This window comes from Lissotriton vulgaris, chromosome 7 (assembly GCF_964263255.1).
Source record: "Lissotriton vulgaris chromosome 7, aLisVul1.2, whole genome shotgun sequence".
In the NCBI taxonomy this organism is placed as follows: Eukaryota; Metazoa; Chordata; class Amphibia; order Caudata; family Salamandridae; genus Lissotriton; species Lissotriton vulgaris.
Genome location: NC_141695.1, coordinates 1,680,781,940 through 1,680,802,969, shown reverse-complemented (window position 1 = coordinate 1,680,802,969; position 21,030 = coordinate 1,680,781,940). Strand labels below are relative to the sequence as shown.

At 46.2% G+C, this 21,030-nt stretch overlaps 1 protein-coding gene across 2 annotated transcripts in view; it reads left to right on the top strand.

The window, feature by feature from the left end:
- Nucleotides 1-21,030, top strand: part of SAMD10 (sterile alpha motif domain containing 10) — a 116,818-nt gene that overhangs the window by 46,806 nt on the left and 48,982 nt on the right. For both annotated transcript variants that reach the window (XM_086932787.1, XM_086932788.1), the window contains exons 2-3: nucleotides 48-226; nucleotides 17,520-17,688. In XM_086932787.1, the coding sequence (XP_086788913.1) occupies nucleotides 48-226; nucleotides 17,520-17,688 (348 nt within the window). The remainder of the gene's footprint in view (nucleotides 1-47; nucleotides 227-17,519; nucleotides 17,689-21,030) is intronic.

The following is a 21,030-nucleotide window of genomic DNA, read 5'->3' as shown; positions in this document are numbered from 1 at the left end:
ATTAGTTGCAGAATATAATGGAGGTCTTCTTTCCTTTTCTTCCGCAGTTGCTCACATTAGTTTCTGCCGGAACCTTCTGGAACACACAGTGTCAGCCGAGAACCTAAACTGCCGCCTTCGAAGAGACGCGGGGAGCTGCCTCACCTGGCATGATGGCCGAGGTCAAAGGACAGCAGGCGGCCGGACCGTCAAACTCCTGCAGCAGCCAGGGACCGAGGTGCCACAGGTTAGTTCCACTAGGAGTTTCCTTTCTATGACCCTGGCCCAGGGGCATAGCTTCGGGGTGGCGGTGTTTGGGGTATTACATCCCCCTAATAAATGTATTTTCTAGTAAATAGTTGGGTACAGATGCTTTCAGTCATGTATGCGGAAGTGTATGTCGGATTTCACAAGAAATATTTACATACAAGAGAAAAAAATGCACACACTGGTTGGTTCTCACAGTTGTGAAAGTCTTCAGAAATGAAGTTAGTTTACAAAATATTGTGTTTTCCCTCACTTGTACCCAACCAATACGCATTCCTCTCCCTTTCCACTGCCATTAAGACCCTCTCATGCCCCCTCAAGTCGCATAATGTATTTTAACATTATATGCCAGCGTGACTGTCAGAAAATCTGATGCTCACACCCCCACAATCTTACTGACCAAGCTACGCCCTTGGCCTGGCCATGGCCAATGAGTCTGCCATTGCTGGGAAGGTTGGGAGTCCACCGAACCTGCCTTGGTTACAACCAAAGTTCACAGTAACTTTGTTTACTCAGCAGAAGAGCACATTCCGCTTGATTTAATAAGGTTGGGAGTCCACCAAGGCCAGGAAGAAGAAGAACACGCTTTCAATAGAAGATACAGTCATATAATGATTTGAAAGTGCTCAACAACAGATCCAATCATTACAAGGCATTGTACACTACACTACACTCGCGGAAATTCAGAAAATGCTTTTCTTAATATGGACTTTAAAATTGGCCCTTTAAATAAAATATAGCACAGAATTGATGATAAATGAGAGACACAGGGGACGTGTATTAGACGACACTCACAAGACAATAAAAAGCTTACTGCAGTCCCTCCACGCTTACTCTAAGTGCTTTAGCAGTATGTGCCGCTGAGGCGTAGCGATCCGCGGTCTTGTACGCGGAAGCCTGGAATGAACTGTGCAGCAAGTAAATATTTTAAAAGAAAACATCATCTGCTACACTGTGCTTTTAGAAGCTCAGAAAATATTTCTCTAACCAATCCCAATGTCAAAAAGCTTTGAATACTAGATGAGAAATTGGCAGTAACAGACTAGAAGCATAAAATTGAAAGAGAATGACAGGGGCAAGCGACACCATCAGCAATACAGAAGATTGTGGGCTCCTCCGCACTTACCTGCATGCCTATATTCTGTGCCAGTTTGTGCCACTTGCAGAAAAGGAATCAGGACCTCTTCTTGCATGCTTAACAGTGCCACCCATTTTCAGAAAGACTCCCCAGGCCCCAAGGGTGTACTGTATATAAGTAAAGGCAGAAACCGGTGAAAGAGTAGGACTAGCAGCCAGTGGCGGCTGCTCCTGGTGTGATGTGGTAGGGCTGCAGCACGGGGTTGGAATACATAAATAAAAAAACAAAGAAAAACATTTAAAAATAAATAAATTACGAATTCCCTGACACTGCGTCCGCTCCGTCTTGCTCCTCTCCATATCCTTGACTGGTGCACACTGTGCAGGCTCCGAAATGCCAATCACAGCGCTTCTCGCATGCTGGGAATTCTATTCTTGTATTGATTCTTCATGTTATATGTTCTTGATTTTTCAATTGATTTGGATAGTATGTATGGAATTTTAAGTTGTTTCTTGGTGTCTATTTAATGTATAAAGATTTATTATTCATGTCTGTATATTTTGTATTCATGGTGTATACAATTGCTTGTTTTTGTTTTGTGACTTAACTGTTTTGACGGTGTGTTTTCCTTTGATGTCACGTTTCCATTAACTTTGAAGATTTGTTTTATAAGTAATAATAAATGTTTTGCTAAAAAAAAGGCTTGACCACGCAGCACTCATTGGCTGTGTGGGTTCTGATTGTAATTCTAAGCAGTCTGGCCAGCCAAATGCTTTTCTGTTTTTGCAATTGTTGAGGTCCTGGCTGGTCAGGGTTTTGGACCCAAAACCTTCTTGTACGCACACGGCAATTCTATTCCCAGCATGAAAGAAGCACTGGGATTGGTCTCAGTGGCCTGGTTTGCCGCTCAGAATGTGCCTGGGACTGTTCTCCACCTGTTGTGCAACACAGCCGGGTGAAGAAATGCCAAGTGCGCATGTCGGTTTGACCGGCCTAAGATGGGCAGCCAAACTGTCAGGCGCATTTAGTAGTGCCCACAACTCCTCCTCCTGAAGCTCAGGATGGCCCAGCCTTGCCATGTGACTCGGCTACCCAGTAGAGCCAATGGTGAAAAATAAAATAATTATAAAACTTTGTCATTATCATTTTATTTTTCACTTTTGCCTCTGCTGGGTAGCAGCAGTGGGGCGATGCTCCTCTGCCATAGCTCCTGCTAGCCGATCCATATGTATCAAGTTAGTACTGCATTTAAAGCAATTAGTACTTAGCTTATTGGGAGGGAACGAAACCTGAGTTAGCATCCATAGCATCCACTATCACCAGTTGAGTGGATGACGTAAGTCACTATGGTGCGCGTGCACATGCTTCTATCCATTGCAGGGTAATGGGGAAATGGCCTCCCTACACACCTTAACCTGACAATCTTTTCACAAAAAGAATGAAATCCCAAATGCCTTAATAAGTGGATGACCTCCAACTGCCTACATGCCATGATTGTGGTTAGTAAAAAAATAAAAATGAAAGGTGAAATGCTTTAGTTCAAGCATTCCACCATCATATTATGTTTTTCTATGAGGAAAACCTTAAGTATGGTGCCCATAAGTGGGTTCTGTGATCACTGTGCCAATGGACTCAAGCTGCACTTCACAAACGCAGACCCGGGTGCTTCTACTTTCAACTGGATGGGACGAGACATGACAGTCGAGGCTGGACTGTTCCAACTGTAGCTGTACCAAAACTTATTAGCATATGGCTGGTCTTTGTCTTGAGTGGCATTGTGGGTAAAAACAAACAATGATGGGCTTGAAGGTGTCCTCAAGAAATTACGAGTGTTTGAGATTAATTCAAGCATTCCTCACATCATTTTGTTGTTCGTTGTAATTAATGCCCTAGGTGCGACAGGTATGCTCAGACGTGTGTTTCGTGCTAACTGTACCGCAAAATTCAAGTTATACCTCATGAAGGAGGCCAAAGTAGGCCAATACTAGTCTGGGGTTGCTTGTGTTCCCGACTGGAGGGGATCTGCCCTGCAGTTTGGCTCGACTGCTCCCTTTGAAGAAGAACCGAGAGTGATTTGCATTTGGCTAGTCTCTGACTAGAGTGGAAGAGTGGGTATAAAACGACGGTCTGGAATGCCACACGGAGTGATCACCTGTAGCTGAGATTCAAGCATTCCTTCCATCAATTCATTGTTTGTTGCAGAGGGAATTGCAGGGCACAGTGGACAGCAGGAATTGATAAGTTGGGAATCTGGCTGTAGTATGTGTAGAGGCAGTCATCCCACCACCATGCATGGGAGATTTTATCCTCCAGTTGGATGTTTCAAACTTGAAAGCCAAAGCACAATGAAGGCCTCGAGTAGTGGATCAGAAATATAGTTTCTCCCTGGGTAATCCCTCAAAGTGCGGAAGACCAGGGATTAAGAGTCGTTCTTTTGCTCACCATGCCACCTCAGTTTGGCATATGCAAATCAGTCGTGACCCTACTCCTTATGGGAACAGTCCAGTCCGAACTGCCAGGCCAGGTTCTCCCTGAACCGGAACACAATCAACTCAGGCCGGTTTTGCCCATAACTATCAGTCGGATATAGCCTGGTTCCAGTGACACAGTGAGCACAGAACCCGTGTCTGGACATGCCCATGCCACTTAGAGCAGGACATGAAACACACAAAAGATGATGGGAAGCTGCTTGCAATAAGTCCAACTACTGGCAAACGCTCTGGGTAGCATTCCAACCCATCGTTCTTTTGCTCACAATTTTTAAAAAAATATATATTTTATTACATTTTCAAACAAAACATAATCAATTACACGAGTCAAAGGTCAGCAGTAGTTCTCTGGTCTTCCTCAATTCCCAAGTACATTTCCATATTGGAGAAGTGTGGCTCAATGGTTAGAGTGGCAGACCCTGATGCCGAGGTCTAGCCCGGGACCAGGGTTCAATTCCCCGCCTCAGCGGGTCTTGGGCTCAAAGATTCCACGGACCTGATAATTCTCGCCTCGGTGCCTATTCCAATCATGGAGTCCCACTCTGCAACTCTGGGCAATAACTTGCTTAATCTCCACAACGGCCCCCACAATGCTAAGGATGCCTGGGCTCCACCTTGGGGGTGCCCAGGAGTGGACGCCTCACAGGGAAAGCCAGGATGGGTTCCACAGCGGTATTCGTACAAACGCCTTGAGACCCTTGCGGGTGAGTAGTGCGCTATACAAGTATCAATTTACATTTACATTTACATATTCAAGAGTCTCTCATAAGGCAACATTATAGATAGACACTAAATGGGACCTGGTCAAATAATCAGAGATTCCTTGTTGGTCAATATCCAACGAGCTCTTCTGCAACCCTTAAGCAAGATTTATCAAAGAAAAAAATCAAAACTACTCCCCACCTCCCTTTAATCCCACCCCTATCCCAGGTGTGTCCTCTAGCGCAAACCAGTTCGAATGCAGTGACATAGGATTCAACATTACACAGTGCTATCATGTTAGATACAATAAGATACAGTACTCCCCCATTCAGCGGCACAGTTAATGCTACCTCAGTCACGAGCAACCCAGCAGTATATACATAATTCAAGGTGATACAGTCTGTATCCTCATGGCAGAGTTGTCATCTGAATCCGCTTCTGGTGTTTGTAATAAAACCACTAAAGTTTCCCAGGCCTTCGCGGCCTCTAGAGCTTTATCTCCCTTGGATGTATGACGTTACAACGCATACATTCACAACGCATACCATTACAATGAAACTTTTACAACGCAGGATCCATTACAACGCATGCCATTACAACGCATGTCATTACAACGCAGCTGCTATTACAACGCATGCCATTACAACGTAAGTATGGATAACTATTTTTTTTTTTATTAATGGGAATGTAATAGTAGTGTAAGTGTTGGATAGTGTAGGGGTTAAAATTACTATTCTAACTCCAGGGGGGTGTAATAGTAGGGTAAGTGTTGGATAGTGTAGAGGTTAAAATTACTATTCTAACTCCACGGGGGTGTAATAGTAGGGTAAGTGTTGGATGGTGTAGGGGTTAAAATTTAATGAAATATTTACCCATACTTACGTTATAATGGCATGCGTTGTAATAGCAGCTGCGTTTTAATGGAATGCGTTGTAATGGCATGCGTTGTAATGGATCCTACATTGTAAAAGTTTCGTTGTAATGGTAGTGCGTTGTTTTCATTGCGTTGTAATGGCTGTTTCCCTCTCCCTTTGGTCGTCTAGCGAGCTGGAATCTAACTGTGCTCTCACTCGCTGCCCATCTAAGAAATTCCGCTTCTTTTGTTCACCATGCGCCTCTGTTTGGACCCAACCATTTTCAAATCAGTCTTGAGCCTGCTCCTCATGGGAACAGTCCAGCCTGAACTGCCTGTACTGAGGATGGATGTTCAAATTGTTCAGCAGCCCATCCATTAATTATTCTTTTTGCATTTGTTGTGGCAACAGACTCTATCTGAGAAATGTAAAAGTGCAGAGAGAGGTCAGGGTTGGAGGAACTTGCAGAGCAAGGGCCCCTGTCTCCTAATTTAGGTACATATGTCTAAAGGTAATTCGTTAAGTGTCACACTGTTACAAACTGGACCACATGCTCTCAGTGAAAAGTGTCTTACAATGTATATGGCAGGTGAGAGCCAGGGATGTACCCGAGGAGAAGTCTGATTTACAATATATGCCAGAGTGCTACTTGGATAGGCCAACTTGCTATATGTGCCAAAGCTAATGGCTCTATGAGTCACAAGGAAAAATCCCTGGCATGCTCGGGACAGAGGGCTGCTTTTATTACTTATCTGGCCGTGAAATTCGTTCTGTCCCGGATACAGTCATCAGGGAGCGGCAAGAGGTTTATTACAGGATCCTACACAATTTCTCCTGCTGAGAAATAATGATCTTGAGTCCTGTGCCAGACCCTAAAGTGATGGAGTATTTCATAAGTAGTTACCCTTCTGGAGTGCCTGTAAAACCCTGTGCCTTTTTTGTAAATATGTTGTAAAAAGTGAGCTGTGCAATATTAGTTTTGTACAATAAAAAGCATTCTGGCGGGAGAATGCTTTGCTCTGCCTGGTCTCTGTGAAGTCTCAGACTGATATAAGAAGCATTAGAAATGCAAAAGGTCTCATTTTTTTTTTTAGTTAGAGCTATTGGCATAACTCAACAGCTACCGGACAGAAATTGCCACTTTGCAGGTGCCGACAGAGCATTGCTCAGTCAAACGGACTGAAAGCCTAAAATGGTGTTGATAGCCTACAAAATAAAAAGGCAGAGCAGGATGACCAGGAGGAACAGCGGACGTGTTGGGATGGCCAAGGCAAGCAAACAATGAGTGAAATTGCCTGGGCGTGACCCAAGCACACAAAGGCGGGAAGGAGAATCAGAACCAATTCACTTATTAAAACCCTGTATTTCTAAATGGCACAACAAGGGACAAATGGCAATTCATGGGCATGCCAAAAGCCGATAGAGGAGATAACAACAGGTCATGCAGGTCAACAGGCTCAACCTAAAACCGTAGCCCAGGGCTGTAGGGCCTGGTCCAGTCATGATCCTGCTGAATGTGCCAAGGTGCAGTTCAGTATGCTATAGGGGATGCCCTCAGTGGAAGATCCCAAGCATGTGCGCTGTGGCACTAGCAGAGAAGTGTAAGTCGGGGCATAGGGTGGTGAGGCACAGTTGCACATAACTTTAGGGGCCCTATTGCAGAAACGTTGCACTTGTGCAAAAAACAGGGCCACACAATGTTGCACTATTTTGCTATTTGCATATTAGGCAATAGGACAAACACACTTTATGCCCTGGGACAAAATTAAAGAAAAGGTTTATGTATTCATTGGTAAACGTACATAGTAGACTTTTCAGATAATAAATAATTACATGCTGGTACTATCAATTTTCACAAAGACACTCTTGCTCAAAAATACCCGTTTTAAATTTAAAAAAATTGAGAAAACTAATTTTGCAAAATGTTTGCTTATGTCATCAGAATAGACCTATATGATTATTCTCAAGTTTATTCACATTTCACATTTCAAAGCGTGGGAAAACTTAAAACATATAAATCAGAAATTGCCTTGATTCTTGTGATGTCCCTTTGCCAAAACTGTTCACGTCATTTCCTATTACAAACAGCAAAAACTGTGCAAATGGATTTGCCCCGTTTTTGCACCAGCGCAAATTTTCTATATTGGGGCCTTAGGTCAGTCACCCTTCAATATGTCAGGATGCTCTTATTATGCTGCAGTGAAGCTCAACATGCCAGCGTGCTGCTCAGTATGCTGCAGTGCTGCACAATAGTCCAGGGTCAGCCCTATATGCCTCCCTACCGCTTCATAGACTAGGATCCTGATCACAATGCTGCGGTGCTGCTCAAGATGCTGCAGTGCTGCCTAATATCCCAGGGTGCAGTCATGCATCTAGTGACTAGACCATGGTGCTGGTCACAATACTGCGGTGCTGCTCAGGAGGTTGCAGTGCTGCATAATATCCCAGGGTGCAGCCCTGTAGGCCTCACTGACACTTAATAGACCAAAGTCCTACTCACAATGTTGCAGTGCTGCTCAGTATTCTGCAGTGCCGCATAACATCCCATGGTACAGCCCTGTATGCCCCACAATGCTGCGGTGCTGCTCATGCAGTACCGCAAAATATCCCGGGGTGCAGCCATGCATCCTGAGTGCCACTGAATATACCATGGGGCTGCTCACAATGGTGCAGTGCTGCATAATATGCCAGGGTGCAGCCATGCATCTAGTGACTAGACCATGGTGCTGCTCACAATACTGCGTTGCCGCTCAGGTGGCTGCAGTGCTGCATAATATCCCAGGGTGCAGCCTTGTAGGCCTCACTGACACATAATAGACTAAAGTCCTGCTCACAATGCTGTGGTGCTGCTCAGGATGCTGCAATGCTGCATAATATCCCAGGGTGCAACCCTTGTGTGCCTCACTGCCGCTTAATAGATCATGCTCCTGCTCACAGTACTGAGGGTCTGCTCAGGATGCTGCAGTGCTGCATAATATCCCAGGGTACAGCCCTTTATGACTCACAATGCTGCGGTGCTGCTCATGCAGTGCCGCATAATATCCCAGGGTGCAGCCATGCATCCTCAGTGCCACTGAATAGACCATGGTGCTGCTCACAATGCTGCAGTGCTGCATAATATCCCAGGGTGCAGCCCTGTATGCCTCACTAATACTTAACAGGGCATGGTCCTGCTCAGAATGCTGTGGTGCTGCTCAGAATGCTGAGTATTTTGCCCTGGGGCTGCTCGAGATGCCATGGTCCTGCACGCTGTGACAGTAAAGTGCAGTATAAACTTGGACCAGCCTTCACTAGGAACTCATTTAACCCCTTCGCTGCGGCCGTGATTTTACCGCTGTGCGGTAAACAAAAGAAAAGGGCAGGGCCGTGACGAACCCCAGCCGTCATCAGCACACGCCCACCGCGGGGCGTGACGGCTGGGGTTCGTCACCAGCATGGGAGGGGTTAAAGAACAATATAATACAACAGGAGATTCCTGTATTAAATCAATCAGGGTTAGAGAATTCTCAGTAAGACAGAAACATTCTGTCGCAAATGAATCTCAGCGAAACATTTGAAAGACAACCAGTATTTATCATATTCAATTGATCCTAATTAAATGTTATTTTCAAGTATTAATAGAAATGAACAAAACAGATGAAAATAACACAGTCGGGTGAGTGGCGAGAGAGTTACTCGAAAAGACCCCAAGTGAGAAGAACCATAACCGAACAAAGTAAGAGAAGTGACAAATGTGTGAACATGAATGGTATACTGGTGTTTAACAAAAGACAGTCAATGGTATTGAATACAGTTACCAGGGGTAGTCTCCGGTGTATGGTTAGATGTAAGGTCTGTCTTTAGATAGTGTTGACGGCATTTCGACCCTGGGGCAGGATATGAGCATCTCATCAGGACTGAGAATAACCTGAAGAACCAAAGAATTGTGCGGAATTAATAAGGGAGCCATGGAATTGGAAATTGCACGTGGAATAAATAAGAATACATACTGGTTGAGATTGCTGGAGGGCCTGAGTGCTGGGTGGCCATGAAGGCCACTGTCGTGGTGAAAAACGCCCACAAAACACCTGTATGGGGACATTTGGGTCACTCTTGTTCCCTTAATGTTCAGTATGCAGCAGTGCTGCTTGATGGGCCTGGATCTCACTCACAATGCTGCTGTGGTGCTGCTTATTATTCCAGGGTGCTGCTAAGTAACTAGCGGTGCAACGTAACATGCCACAGTGGTGTCCAGAAACCTACACGGCTGCGTAAGGGACACCGGTATTACTGAGTGTGATGCTCTGCTGCGGCCTACTATGCCACCCAACTGCTCAGTAATTTATTTTATTTATATTTGAAATTTTATATAGCGCAGACATGGCCCGAAGGCATCAGAGAGCTTTACAACAGTAGCATGATACAAGGGTACAGTCAGTTCTTAATTTGTGGAAAGATAAGTGCTGGGGCTCTCGTCAGGAGGTCACTGCAGCTTGCACCTCATATATACCATGCCAGCTGCCAATGACAGTACATACACAGCTACCAACCTTTACACTCTTACAAGTGTGACAAGACAGACTATTCCAGGCCCCCAAAGCCAGAAGAATTGCTTGCGAGACAGATATTAGTCGTTGTTCATGTAAATTGAACAAATAAACCTCTGATCTTGTGATCATACCTAAATTAGCATGACAGCGCCACCATGTGGCAGACTGTCATAGCCTTGGTGCTGCCAATAAGGTGCCGGTGCAGAGCACCTGAAAGCACCGTCTCAAATTAAGCACTGGTACAGCAAGTTACAATTACAATAATTATGTGAAGGCCTTTGCATCAGTAGCTGCAACCAGGACAAATACAGCCATTTGACACAGGACGTATACGGTCCAGGTTTTGATTAAGATGGCGTGGACACACAGTGAAGGTAGTTTGTCTCCTGGATAGTGTACTTGGGTGTGGTCGAGGGTGATTAATTCTGGTGTCTGTCAAATAGGAGAAGCTTGAGGCCCATTTTTGTAGGTTTCCAGGTAGGGTGCTAGGCAAAGGTAGGACGGTACGGAGTTCCAGATTCGTGTGGCACTACCGGAGAATGTCTGGCTCATATACCGTTATGTACAGTAAGTCCTGTGTTGTGCTGCTCAGATAGCAATGCTGCTTCTTAATATGTAAAGTCTATTATGAAATGTGCCATCCTCCTTCTCACCATGCCAGAAGAGGAAGCAGCGAGGACCGTTCATGGTGGGGGTGAACAGCTGCAAGCCCCTATCAGCTGCAACCACGATGAACACAGCCCAAGGCCCTGCCGACATCCAGGGACCTTTAAAGATCAAAGAAAGGAAGACAGCGAGCCCAGGGAGGGTGTGTGATGATCGTGCGTTCCACTGTCCCCTCCCCTCTGACGATGCCCTGCCCCCTCCCCTCTTCAAGCATGCCTGGAGTCCGGAGCCGGAGCTCGCAGTGCATCCTGGGAGCTGCTGATCCAACCTTCACTGCCTCTGGAATGACAAATTCCACTTACCAAAGATGCAGGAGGGCAGCACCTGTGACAGGCGGCCCCCTCCCCAACCCCCACCCGCTCGACACCACCTCACCCCCGGGGTCTGCAGCGAGGCCCCCCACCCCGCTCCCCTCGCGCCAGCGCCCTTCGTCTTCCACACTTCATTAGGAGCAAAAAAACTCGCGGACCTGACAGAAAGAGGCAGTGAGAGCTCGGAAGGGGGGGGAGAGCAGGTGGCAAGACGAATAACATGAGCAGGGAGGAGAGAAGAGGAACACGGATCAAGACAGACTCTGCCTGGAGAGGAGAAGACAGAGGAAGGGAGAGGCACAGAGGGAGGGGAGGACGGTGCGAGACGAGAGAGAGACCAAGACGAGCCTATCAAGAAGGGGTGAGAGGAAGACATATGGGGCCACAGCCAAGAAAGGAAGAAGGTGGCCTGGGAGATAAGACGAGGGGGTGAAATAAGAGGAGGAAGGCCAGAGAGAGTATATCTGTATATTGTTGACAAATATTGATTTTTGAATTGATTAAAGACACAGCTTTCACCTGCATTTTTTTTTTAAATATGCTTGCTTCTTTTGAGTCAGTTGTCTGATCAAGTTAATCTCAGCCCAAGATAGTGGTCTTCTCTTTTTCCAGGGTTACAAGCATTAATCCAAGTGCCGAAAGGAAACTACTCTGCAGCCTTTAGATGTGCAGATTAACCAATTGCACACATTTATATTTCTTTCACTGGCATCCTGGAGACAAGGGCAGTTTCTTTTTCATTTTTCTCCCTTCTCTCACTTCACAGTAGAGAAGATGCTTCTTCTACCCTTTCAAACCAGGGAAACTCAACCTTTTCAGGAACAGGTATTTATTAAATAAAAAGTATGGGAACTGTTATGATCAAATTAAGAAATCTTGGAAATGTTGCCGCCCCCCACCCTATGCCCACTACGACCTGTGGTTACAAGTGATTTTCTAAACCTGTTTCTCCTCTACCAAGGGTGCTTTATGTCTTAATCTTAATCTCTTTTCACAATTCCGCACAATCTTCTCCGCAACCAAAATTTGTGCTTTTGAGATGTTAGTATGAGATTGTAAATAATGGAAAGCTTTTATAACCAAGCACCACAAGGTCTTCATATGCTTGGACTAGTTAAGTCATTCAATATGGCACTTGTTTCATTGTGTACATTCAGTTGTATTTTTATTGTTACCTTGTCAGACATAAAAGTTGCCCTTTAATCAACTTTCTGTGATTCATGATAAATACATTATCATATACTTCACAAATTTCAAAGGAGATGGACTATAGTCCCAGAGTCAGGACATGAATAATAGGGCATGGTCACGCTCTGGACCAATAACATTCATAACACAAATCTATTTGCATTCACGATTGTGGATTAAAAATAATTGATAACACTGTTGTTGCTTGGTGTGGGGCAGGCCGCCTCTAGTACAAGGCATGACGGAGCAGTTGCACCTACCAGCAGAAGACACCAGATTACCACTATAAGCATCAAATATTACCAGTTTGTTGTGGCGGGAATCATCAGGGTATCAGCAACATGTTGATGCCTGGAGCAACCATTGCTCTGGTTCAGGTTGGTAAATGTCCACCAGCCTAGTGTCGCTGGTTTGTTTCTTAATTTGCAAGGCTAGCTTAATCATAAGAGACTTCAAATAGACATTTACACTTTGCATTTTGTATATGATATAGAGGTGTTGGGATCCCTCCCCACGGTCTTCATCTTCTAAACCATTTTTGTGACCATTGTCTTTTAGCTGTGGTCTTAGCTCGTCTGTTCTGTAGTTTTTAGGTTTCACCTGTCGAAAGCTGCGCAAGCAGCGTTTCGCGCAGGCGAAAACTTTTGTGAAGAGTATGGTGCCTTTGTCACGCCTCTCACTTCCATTGGCTAGCTCCATAAATGGAGGCTAGCCATTGGAAGTGAGATCTGTCTGTCATGGTTCGAGGCGACTCGTGGGCGTTCCAGCAATGTTTTTCTCATCCTGCCCCTTTTCTCACGTCATGCGGCTGTGGGCGGATGTTATTTTTTTTTTTTTGGACGCCATGTTTTGATCATTTGCCGCCGGAAGATGTCCAGGTGAGTGCTGTTTTATTTTTCCTGTCTTCTTGTGCCCGTTCCCGCCCCCCCTCTCGCTGTCCGTTTGCCCGTTCCCGGCCCCCCCCTGTCCGTTTGCTCGTTCCTGCCCCCCCCTCCCGCTGTTCCTGTGCCGCCCGCGCCACTGCCCCCCCCCGCCACCGTCCCTGTGAACTGCAGAGACATGTTTCCGACGGTATGTCTAACTGCTGATTGCTGAAGGATGTTTTTTGGTAATATATCTAGAAGCTGTGAATCATTATCGCGGGGTTACCACAGACTGCCTGCAAATGTTTACTTTTAATTCTGTCGGCGCTGCGGGCCATTTTGTTTCCTCTGTAAGCACTATCTCCGAGAGGCATTTCAGTCAGGCTGAGCTGAATCCCGGCAGCCCCATCTCCCCGCCTGCTGAGCTTGTGCGTCCCCGCCCAGTCCCAGTCCTCCTCCCCGGAGAGACACTGCCTGGCTCAGGGCTCAGCTTCCAGTCTAGCTGCTGCCGCCGCCTCCTGCACTTTTCAGTGTTTTCGTGGGAGAGCCGTGCAAGGCCACCTGGACTTTGGGAGCAGTGGAGCTGCGCGCTCGCAGTGCGTGAGGAGTTTTTGAACTTTCTCCGGAACTTCAGAGCTCAGCTGCAAGGAACATGCCAACCTGCCGCTGATTACCAATCCGTGCCACCCTCCGCGAGGGCACGCACAGCTGCCAGCATGTTTGAAGGTACGAGATACACTGGGTTTACGTTTCCTAGTTTCTACTGCATAATCCTGTAAATAGTTTGTTTTGTAAAATTCAAAGCACAGTTTAGTTTAATAACTTCTTTTACCACTTTCTTGATCCTCCCGTGCACACACATGGTATTTTTTGCTTTTATTGATACGCGCTTAAAAGTTATGGTGAAAGTAATAGGTCACCTAGTTATGCTTTTTTTCCTCCTTATTTTGGAATATGTTTTTTAAATTGAAGGCTTCATGTAGAACGCAGTGTGAAGGAAGCAGGGCTAAGTGAGCGTCTGGCATCTAACACGACAGGCAGCTCAAGCCCGCTTTCGCGCCTCTCTCTCACTTTGGTGCCAGTTTAAGTATTGTTTTTGTAGTGAGCACCTCTCCGCCCGCCCGCATGGTTTGGTTTACCCAGCTGTTCCAGCAAGCAGATGTTTTGCCGGTTAAAATAAACTGCATCCGAAGCAAGTGACCACAGCCCTGAGAGCCGGAAGCCCTGCCTGGGCCGGCTAACCCCCCCTCCCCCCGTTAGTGTGGTCCATGTTTGTGGAGGGCAGCGGAGCACGCATTCCCTATCGTGGCAGGTGTATTGGTTCAAACCATTTTTCACACACCTCCCCCTCAGCGACCAGCCCTGTGACGCAGGTGCTCTGTTTATTAATTTGAATTATTTATGTCCTGGACGTGCATCGGTACAAATGAAAGTCAAACTTGCACGTCAGAACAGGTTATGTGCCCGCATTACTTTGGTTCCAACTTGTAAATTGTGTGCAGTAAGCACTGTTAATTCCGTTCGAGCCGTGCCTTCTGTGGCCAGTCCTAAATATTGAAAGTCCCATCACTGGTGGTAAAGCCATAATTTTTAAAGTAGCGGCGTCGCTGTAATGCAGTATATAACCTCTGCTAATCTGTAACATAACATCATAACATTTTATTTGAAAGTATTCCTCTAGCAGATTATTTTGTTTGGTGTGGTTTGAAGATGCAGTTCAACAAAAAGAGAGGTAGGGAGAACGTAGCAATACACTCTTAGTCCCCAAATATATCGTTCAAACAGCAAGAAGTGAGATGTGGGCTGCCCTGCCTCTGGGTGGGTGTGTGTGGCTCTGGGTGTGTGTGTGTGTGTGGGGCTCTGGGTGGGTGGGTGTGTGTGTGTTGGGCTCTGGGTGGGTGTGTGTGTGGGGCTCTGGGTGGGTGTGTGTGTGTGGGGCACTGGGTGGGTGGGTGAGTGTGGGGCTCTGGGTGGGTGTGTGTGGGGCTCTGGGTGGGTGTGTGTATTGGGCTCTGGATGTGTGTGTGTGTGTGGGGGGGGCTCTGGGTGGGTGGGTGTGTGTGTGTGGGGCTCTGAGTGGGAGTGTGTGGGGGGGCTCTGGGTGGGTGTGTGTGGGACTCTGGGTGGGTGTGTGTGTCTCTGGGTGTGTGTGTGGCTCTGGGTGTGTGTGTGTGTGTGGCTCTGGGTGTGTGTGTGTGGTAGTAATTGCTGTCTGCTGAGCTCGTCCATAGGGTACAATAGGTCTCACATTGTGAGAGATTAAGCTAATGGCAATGTAAATGACAAAACCAACACATAAATACACATTTTGTCATTTACAATGCCAATAGCTCTAACTTTTCCAAAGGCGAAACCATTGCATTGTAAATGCTTGTTTAATAGGTGATCAACATGATCTGGCAACTGTGATGCTCTACACTGAAAGTCTATGGAAGTAAATTGCCTATCTAGTCATTCTCCAAAAAGGGAACAGATGGTTTCAGATGTAGAAGTTAGCATTCATTTAGTATTTACCTTCCCCTCTAGTGTTCAATCACTGGTTCCTGTTGACCATAAAAGTTCTGTACCCAGAAGAAGCATAAGTGAATTGCTATGCAAAGCCAACTTTCAGAAGCAAGCACTTCATATTCACTTTGTAGTTTTTCTGCTTCATATTATTATACAGGAAGGTTGCAGCTCTGTTTGGTGTGTTCATCATGGCAAAGTTCAGTGGACTTCTAAATTAATATGAAACTTACTAGTGATAAGGTAAATTGACACATGTTTCGCTCTGGCCCAGAAAAGCCAAATTTACTGTTTTCAAGTCTTTGTGTATAGAATACTTTTTTGAAAAGTGTTACAGACTAACAAAGAAATGCTGCGTACTGGAGTCACCAACTGCTATTTGCTGAAGCCATGTTTCATATATTGCTATTGCCAGGGAATCACTAATAACAAGTCCTTTCACATGACTCCTAAGGTCCACTTTTTTGTGGAGTACCCTCTCTCCTTTATTGATTTTTCCCGTAACAGTCCTAGTGCTAAGGCGCCATTGGTGTATGTCTGCTGACATATGCTTTACTCAGTAGTTCACTCATGGAGAACATACTGTATGTTTTCCGCCACTCTGAGGACATAGCAGGGCTTTAGAGCCTGTAGGTAGTACCCCAGGTCAACTGGAGAATCAAGACTCTACTGGGAGTCCATAATAAGTGTGCTCTAAGTACACTTTGTCTACAGTGAGTACATAGTGCGTACACATGTCCCATATATTTAATCAATGAGAACTAGTCTGTCAAGACGTGATGAGAAACTTAAAGCTGTGTGTTGTTATCAGAAGGAAGAAATCTTCTTTCTGTATGAATCCCTCACCAACCAAACCTAGTTGGTGGCATGCTTCATCATCGGGCCCACCTGGTGACACCGAGTGTGTCCCTGGTGTGCTACAACCCCTGTGTTACAGCGGAGCGAGTATACATACTGAGTGTGCGGTGTGGGTGGCGTGAAAGTGAGATTTAAAAACTGTCCAGCGGTCCCAATGGATTGGTTTTAATGATTGGGCCTCTGGCAGCATTAAAAAGCTAGGCAGCAGGTGTAGGTAGAGTTGTATTTAGGAAACTCCTGCATCCTGTGAGTGGTCTACATATTTCAGCCAGGCCTTCAATATAAACTGGCTTTCCTCAGGACCTAAAAAACGTGAAATGTGTGATCTATACTCACTCTAGTGTATAGGTCAAAGTATGTGTAGCACACGCTAAGGTGCTCTATATGTGCGAAGGCAGTTCCTTCATTCAATAGCGATTAGCTACGAGTGCCCCATGAGATTCCGGCAGAGGTACTGGCATACATGCATGCCCAGGACCTGTAGGAACACCTCTGCTGCTGCTTCGGATCTCCGTATGGGATAAAGACTAGTTCTCAAAATCCTCACTCTCCCTTTGATACTAATACATATACATGTCCCATGCATGTGCTGAGAACACTTTGTCCACAAAGACCGCGGAGTTCACAGTGACTACACAGAGCCCATGCCAAGTCTATATTGAGCATACAGAGTGAAAAAAGACAGTCCTTAGACATGACACAGCCCATGGAGAGGTTAAAGAATCCACTGGGAGAACATGGCTAGTCCACATGGTCTACAGCACATGAACTGTGAGTACCTTGAGTACAGGACCCGTAAAAAGCATGTGCAGTCCATACAGTGTCTGTAAAGAGCACAAGGGGTCATTAAACAATGTAGACCTTACAGAGGGTCCATAGCAGTTTATAGTGAGAATACAGAGTCGTTAAGGGGAAAAGACTCCTTAGTTTCCACAGCAGACGGACTCTTGTGAGTACACATAGGGCCCTTGCCAAGTCCATTTTGATGCCGAGGCCCCTATGCTCTGCAGCTCTATCGGCGGACTCCTCCCTATACAGCCCTCAGCTTCGGCTGTTCAGGCTCCTCCCAAAGGTCCACCAGCAGCACTCTAGTCCCCCCTTCCCACCCGCCAACCCTCCATGTTTCCCTAACTCTGGAAGAGTCTGTGGCGGCTTAGAATCGGACTCCTATGCTCATATCAATACTCATTGACTCACTTCTGAGACTCCATTGTGATTTTCATTCTTCAGGGGCGGCGGAGCGATTACTACGGCATCTACCACACCAGCCCATCCTTCAGCAGCCTCGCCAAGCCCGTGGTGCTTTGGACCCAGCAGGACGTGTGCAAGTGGCTGAAGAAACACTGTCCGCACAACTATCTCATCTACGTGGAGGCCTTCTCGCACCACGCAATCACAGGTAATGTCACCAAGTGCAGACCACGAATGTCACAGGTCCCATCATGCACCCCACCACCACCAACAGTTGGTGACCACTCACTTGAATGTAGTTAATCCCTGCCTGAAGTGACACAGATATGATAAACAAACAGAATGTAATGTGCAGACTGTAATTAACAGTTCTTCTCAAACTTTTCTATCTATAAATTGTTTTGGTCACACTAAGTGATGCAGATATTCCTATAGGTTTTTCCCGTGCTTGCTGTGACCTAGGTATTCAAGATAGAGCACAATGATGACGTCCAGTCTGATGAAAACGTACCTGGTGTTATTGTTGCTTCATTGAGGGGGGTGAGGTTGAGCAGTTTGGGTTGGACTGTCGCTTTTAAGGTGGGACAAAACACAGATTTGAATATGGTTGGTCTATGTCAGAAGAACAATAAAATGCATTGGTCCTACATAACTAACCAGTAATTCGTATTGATTCAATGTTTATTTTTGCAATTTTATATAGCGCAGACATGTCCCGTAGGCTTTAGAGCGCTGTACTACAGTTGCATGATATAAGGGTAAAGCAAGTTACAGTTACAATAATTATGTTCAGACATTTGCGTCGTTAGCTGCAACCAGGACAAATGTAGCCTTTGGACAAGGGACATACATGGTTCAAGCATTGATTAAGATGGTGGGGACACACAATGAAGGTAGTTCGTCTCCTGGATAGAGTACTTAGGGATTGTCGAGGTGTGTGGAGGATTCTGTTTTAGTTGTACCTTTTTAACCGAAAGCACATAATTTGTGAGTCATACTAGATGCTGACTTCAGCCAACTTTCTAAGTGGGGGGGCGCTTGTCAAAACATCAGATCAAACTTTGCTACTCTCCGCCGCCCAGTATCCATGGATGTTGCGGCCCAGGTTCCCCCAAGACTTGAGTGCTGCAACATCTGGTATCGCAGACTTCCATCATACCAAATAATAAGGGTACAATTTCAAACTACTGTTGTATGGTTGCCTTTTGACCTAAGATTATGAATCTTATATCAACATACCTCAAAAGCCCATAGACAGAGTTACATTCAGGATTCTATGCCTTACAAATGCATCAAGAGTGTAGCATCCAGACACCTACGGGAAAATAATGGCAAATACTCCCTGGTCCATCATCATCCAAACATCCCCTAGCTGCCCCCAAAACCATAAACGGAGGGTATGGAGCGGTTGCTGGAGAGAGAAAAGAGAGCGAGATAGAGTTTTTCTAGAAATTGTGAGCAGGTGCTGTTCTCTATGTATACACAAGTGGCATGTTGGATGTGGTTGTCGGGTGTTGTCCTGTGTGTGTACCCAGTTGGGTACACACACAGAAGGATATTTTGGTAAACAGATGTTTATTGTTACCCAACTCGAAGGTACTCATTTTGTTGACCTCAGAAGGATGAAAGGCTGAGCGGCAATTGAGATTTGAACCTGTGACCATAAGGTCCAACACAGGACCCTAAAGTACAGGAATTAGTCCACTAACCCATCAGACCCAGTAGTCTCATCTTCATCATCATGAGGTTTTATAGCGCTAATTACTCTGAGGCAACCAAAAACATTCACAACCCATCACAAGGTCAGGGCTTCAAGAGCCTTCCTGAGAGGGAGACAGTACCTGTCCAGACGCACAGCCAGCTAGCTACGTGTGTGTGCGCGCATGGCGTGTCTACGTGCGGTGAGGCTGACGTCTGGTATGTATTCCCTGTTGTGTTTAGGGGCATGGCTGCCAGTGCTCAGTGCATTGTCCTTTGAGGTGTATAAGACTGTGGTTGTCGTGTGTGGGCGCGCGTCCTGTTACGTGGGTGAAGGGGGCCGCCCAGTGCGTCATGGGTCAGTGCGCTCCGCGCGCTGCTGATGGTTCCAGATGTGCTCGGCTCCTCGCTCGCGGGCACTTGGCGCATTAGCACAGATCCCAGCTTGGCTTTCCACGCTCCGGCTGCTGCGCACAACTGTCCGGGAAGCTTCTGAAGAGGCCGACGTCCCTGGCTGCGCCCCCCGGGCACCGCGGAAGTGCTTGAGTACAGCGCTCGCGAGGGGAGGCGCGCGGGGAGGAGGACATCATGCATTAATGGCTGCATCCCACCCTCGCGCCGTGGTCAGCGGGCGTGGGCGCGTGGAGGCGCCGCAGAGCGCCCTCAGCCCGCAGGGGCGGGTGGAGGGGCGCGCGCTGGCCTGGACCCAGTCATGGGCACTAATACATCCTGACGGGCACTTCCACAATGGCTTGTACTAAACCGCTCAAGCAACAGGAGGCCTGGACAGGGGCCTGGCACAGGACATGGCTTTTACCGCTCCGGGGCAGCCATGAGGATTAATGCACCCCTCCCGCCCCCAGAGAGAAACCTTTATTACTTAAATGAAGCTCTTCCGAGGTCTCGAGAGAAAACAGAGTGGGAGAAAGCAACATTCTCAATAACAAACGATGGCCGACAGTGCCAGATTAAACCCGATGGAAGTCCCTAGGCAGTCGAAATTTCGCCCCCGCCCACAAATTATCTCCTAATACCCAAATGCACCTTACTTTGTTACAAACTGCCAGCTGCCAGAAGATGAGCTTTTAAGAGACAAACTGTTATGTGAATATGATGTCTCTGGCTTATGTACTTTAAGTTTGTTCATGGGTACATTACATTAATACAGTATTTTCTCTATAGAGTCTTCATTATAAAGTTTTCGTTTCTTTGAGTTCATTCCTTTTTTTCTATATTTTGGAAACAATATTTAAGAAAGCTTGATTTATAATGTTCTTTCAAGATCAAATCATTATTATTTTGATCCGTTGTCGCTTGGCCCCTAAAAGGAGTGGTGCCCAAAGGCCGGTGCCTACTTTGCCTAGTCGGTAACCTGGCACTGTGGCCAGAGATTCAGAAGCTCACAGCCTGGAGAAGCCCTGCAATTTTTCTGATACAAGGTGCTTCCTTGAGACTCCCGTCATGAACTGGGATTTGCGGAATATAGAGGTAACCAATCATATACTGATCTTTGCTGTGCACAGCACCTGAGCCCTTACAGGAGACAACAGCATGTGAATATATCTATACAGATTGTTTTCCTATTTGTTAACTTGAGTTTAGTTTGCAGCTAGGCCGGTAAAGCCAGCCGGGACATTTACATATCGGACTATATCATGCCCCCAAAGCTATAAGAATGACTTGGGCAGCAGGTAACAGTTATTTTTTAATGTTTACTGAATTTATAATTAACTCTTGTTATGATCCTCTCTAAATTTCTAAGACAGTGCCACCTTGTGGCAGACTCTTACAAGTGCCGGTGTTGACAATTATGTGCTGTGTGCCCAGCACTGGAAAACACTGGCTCAAATTA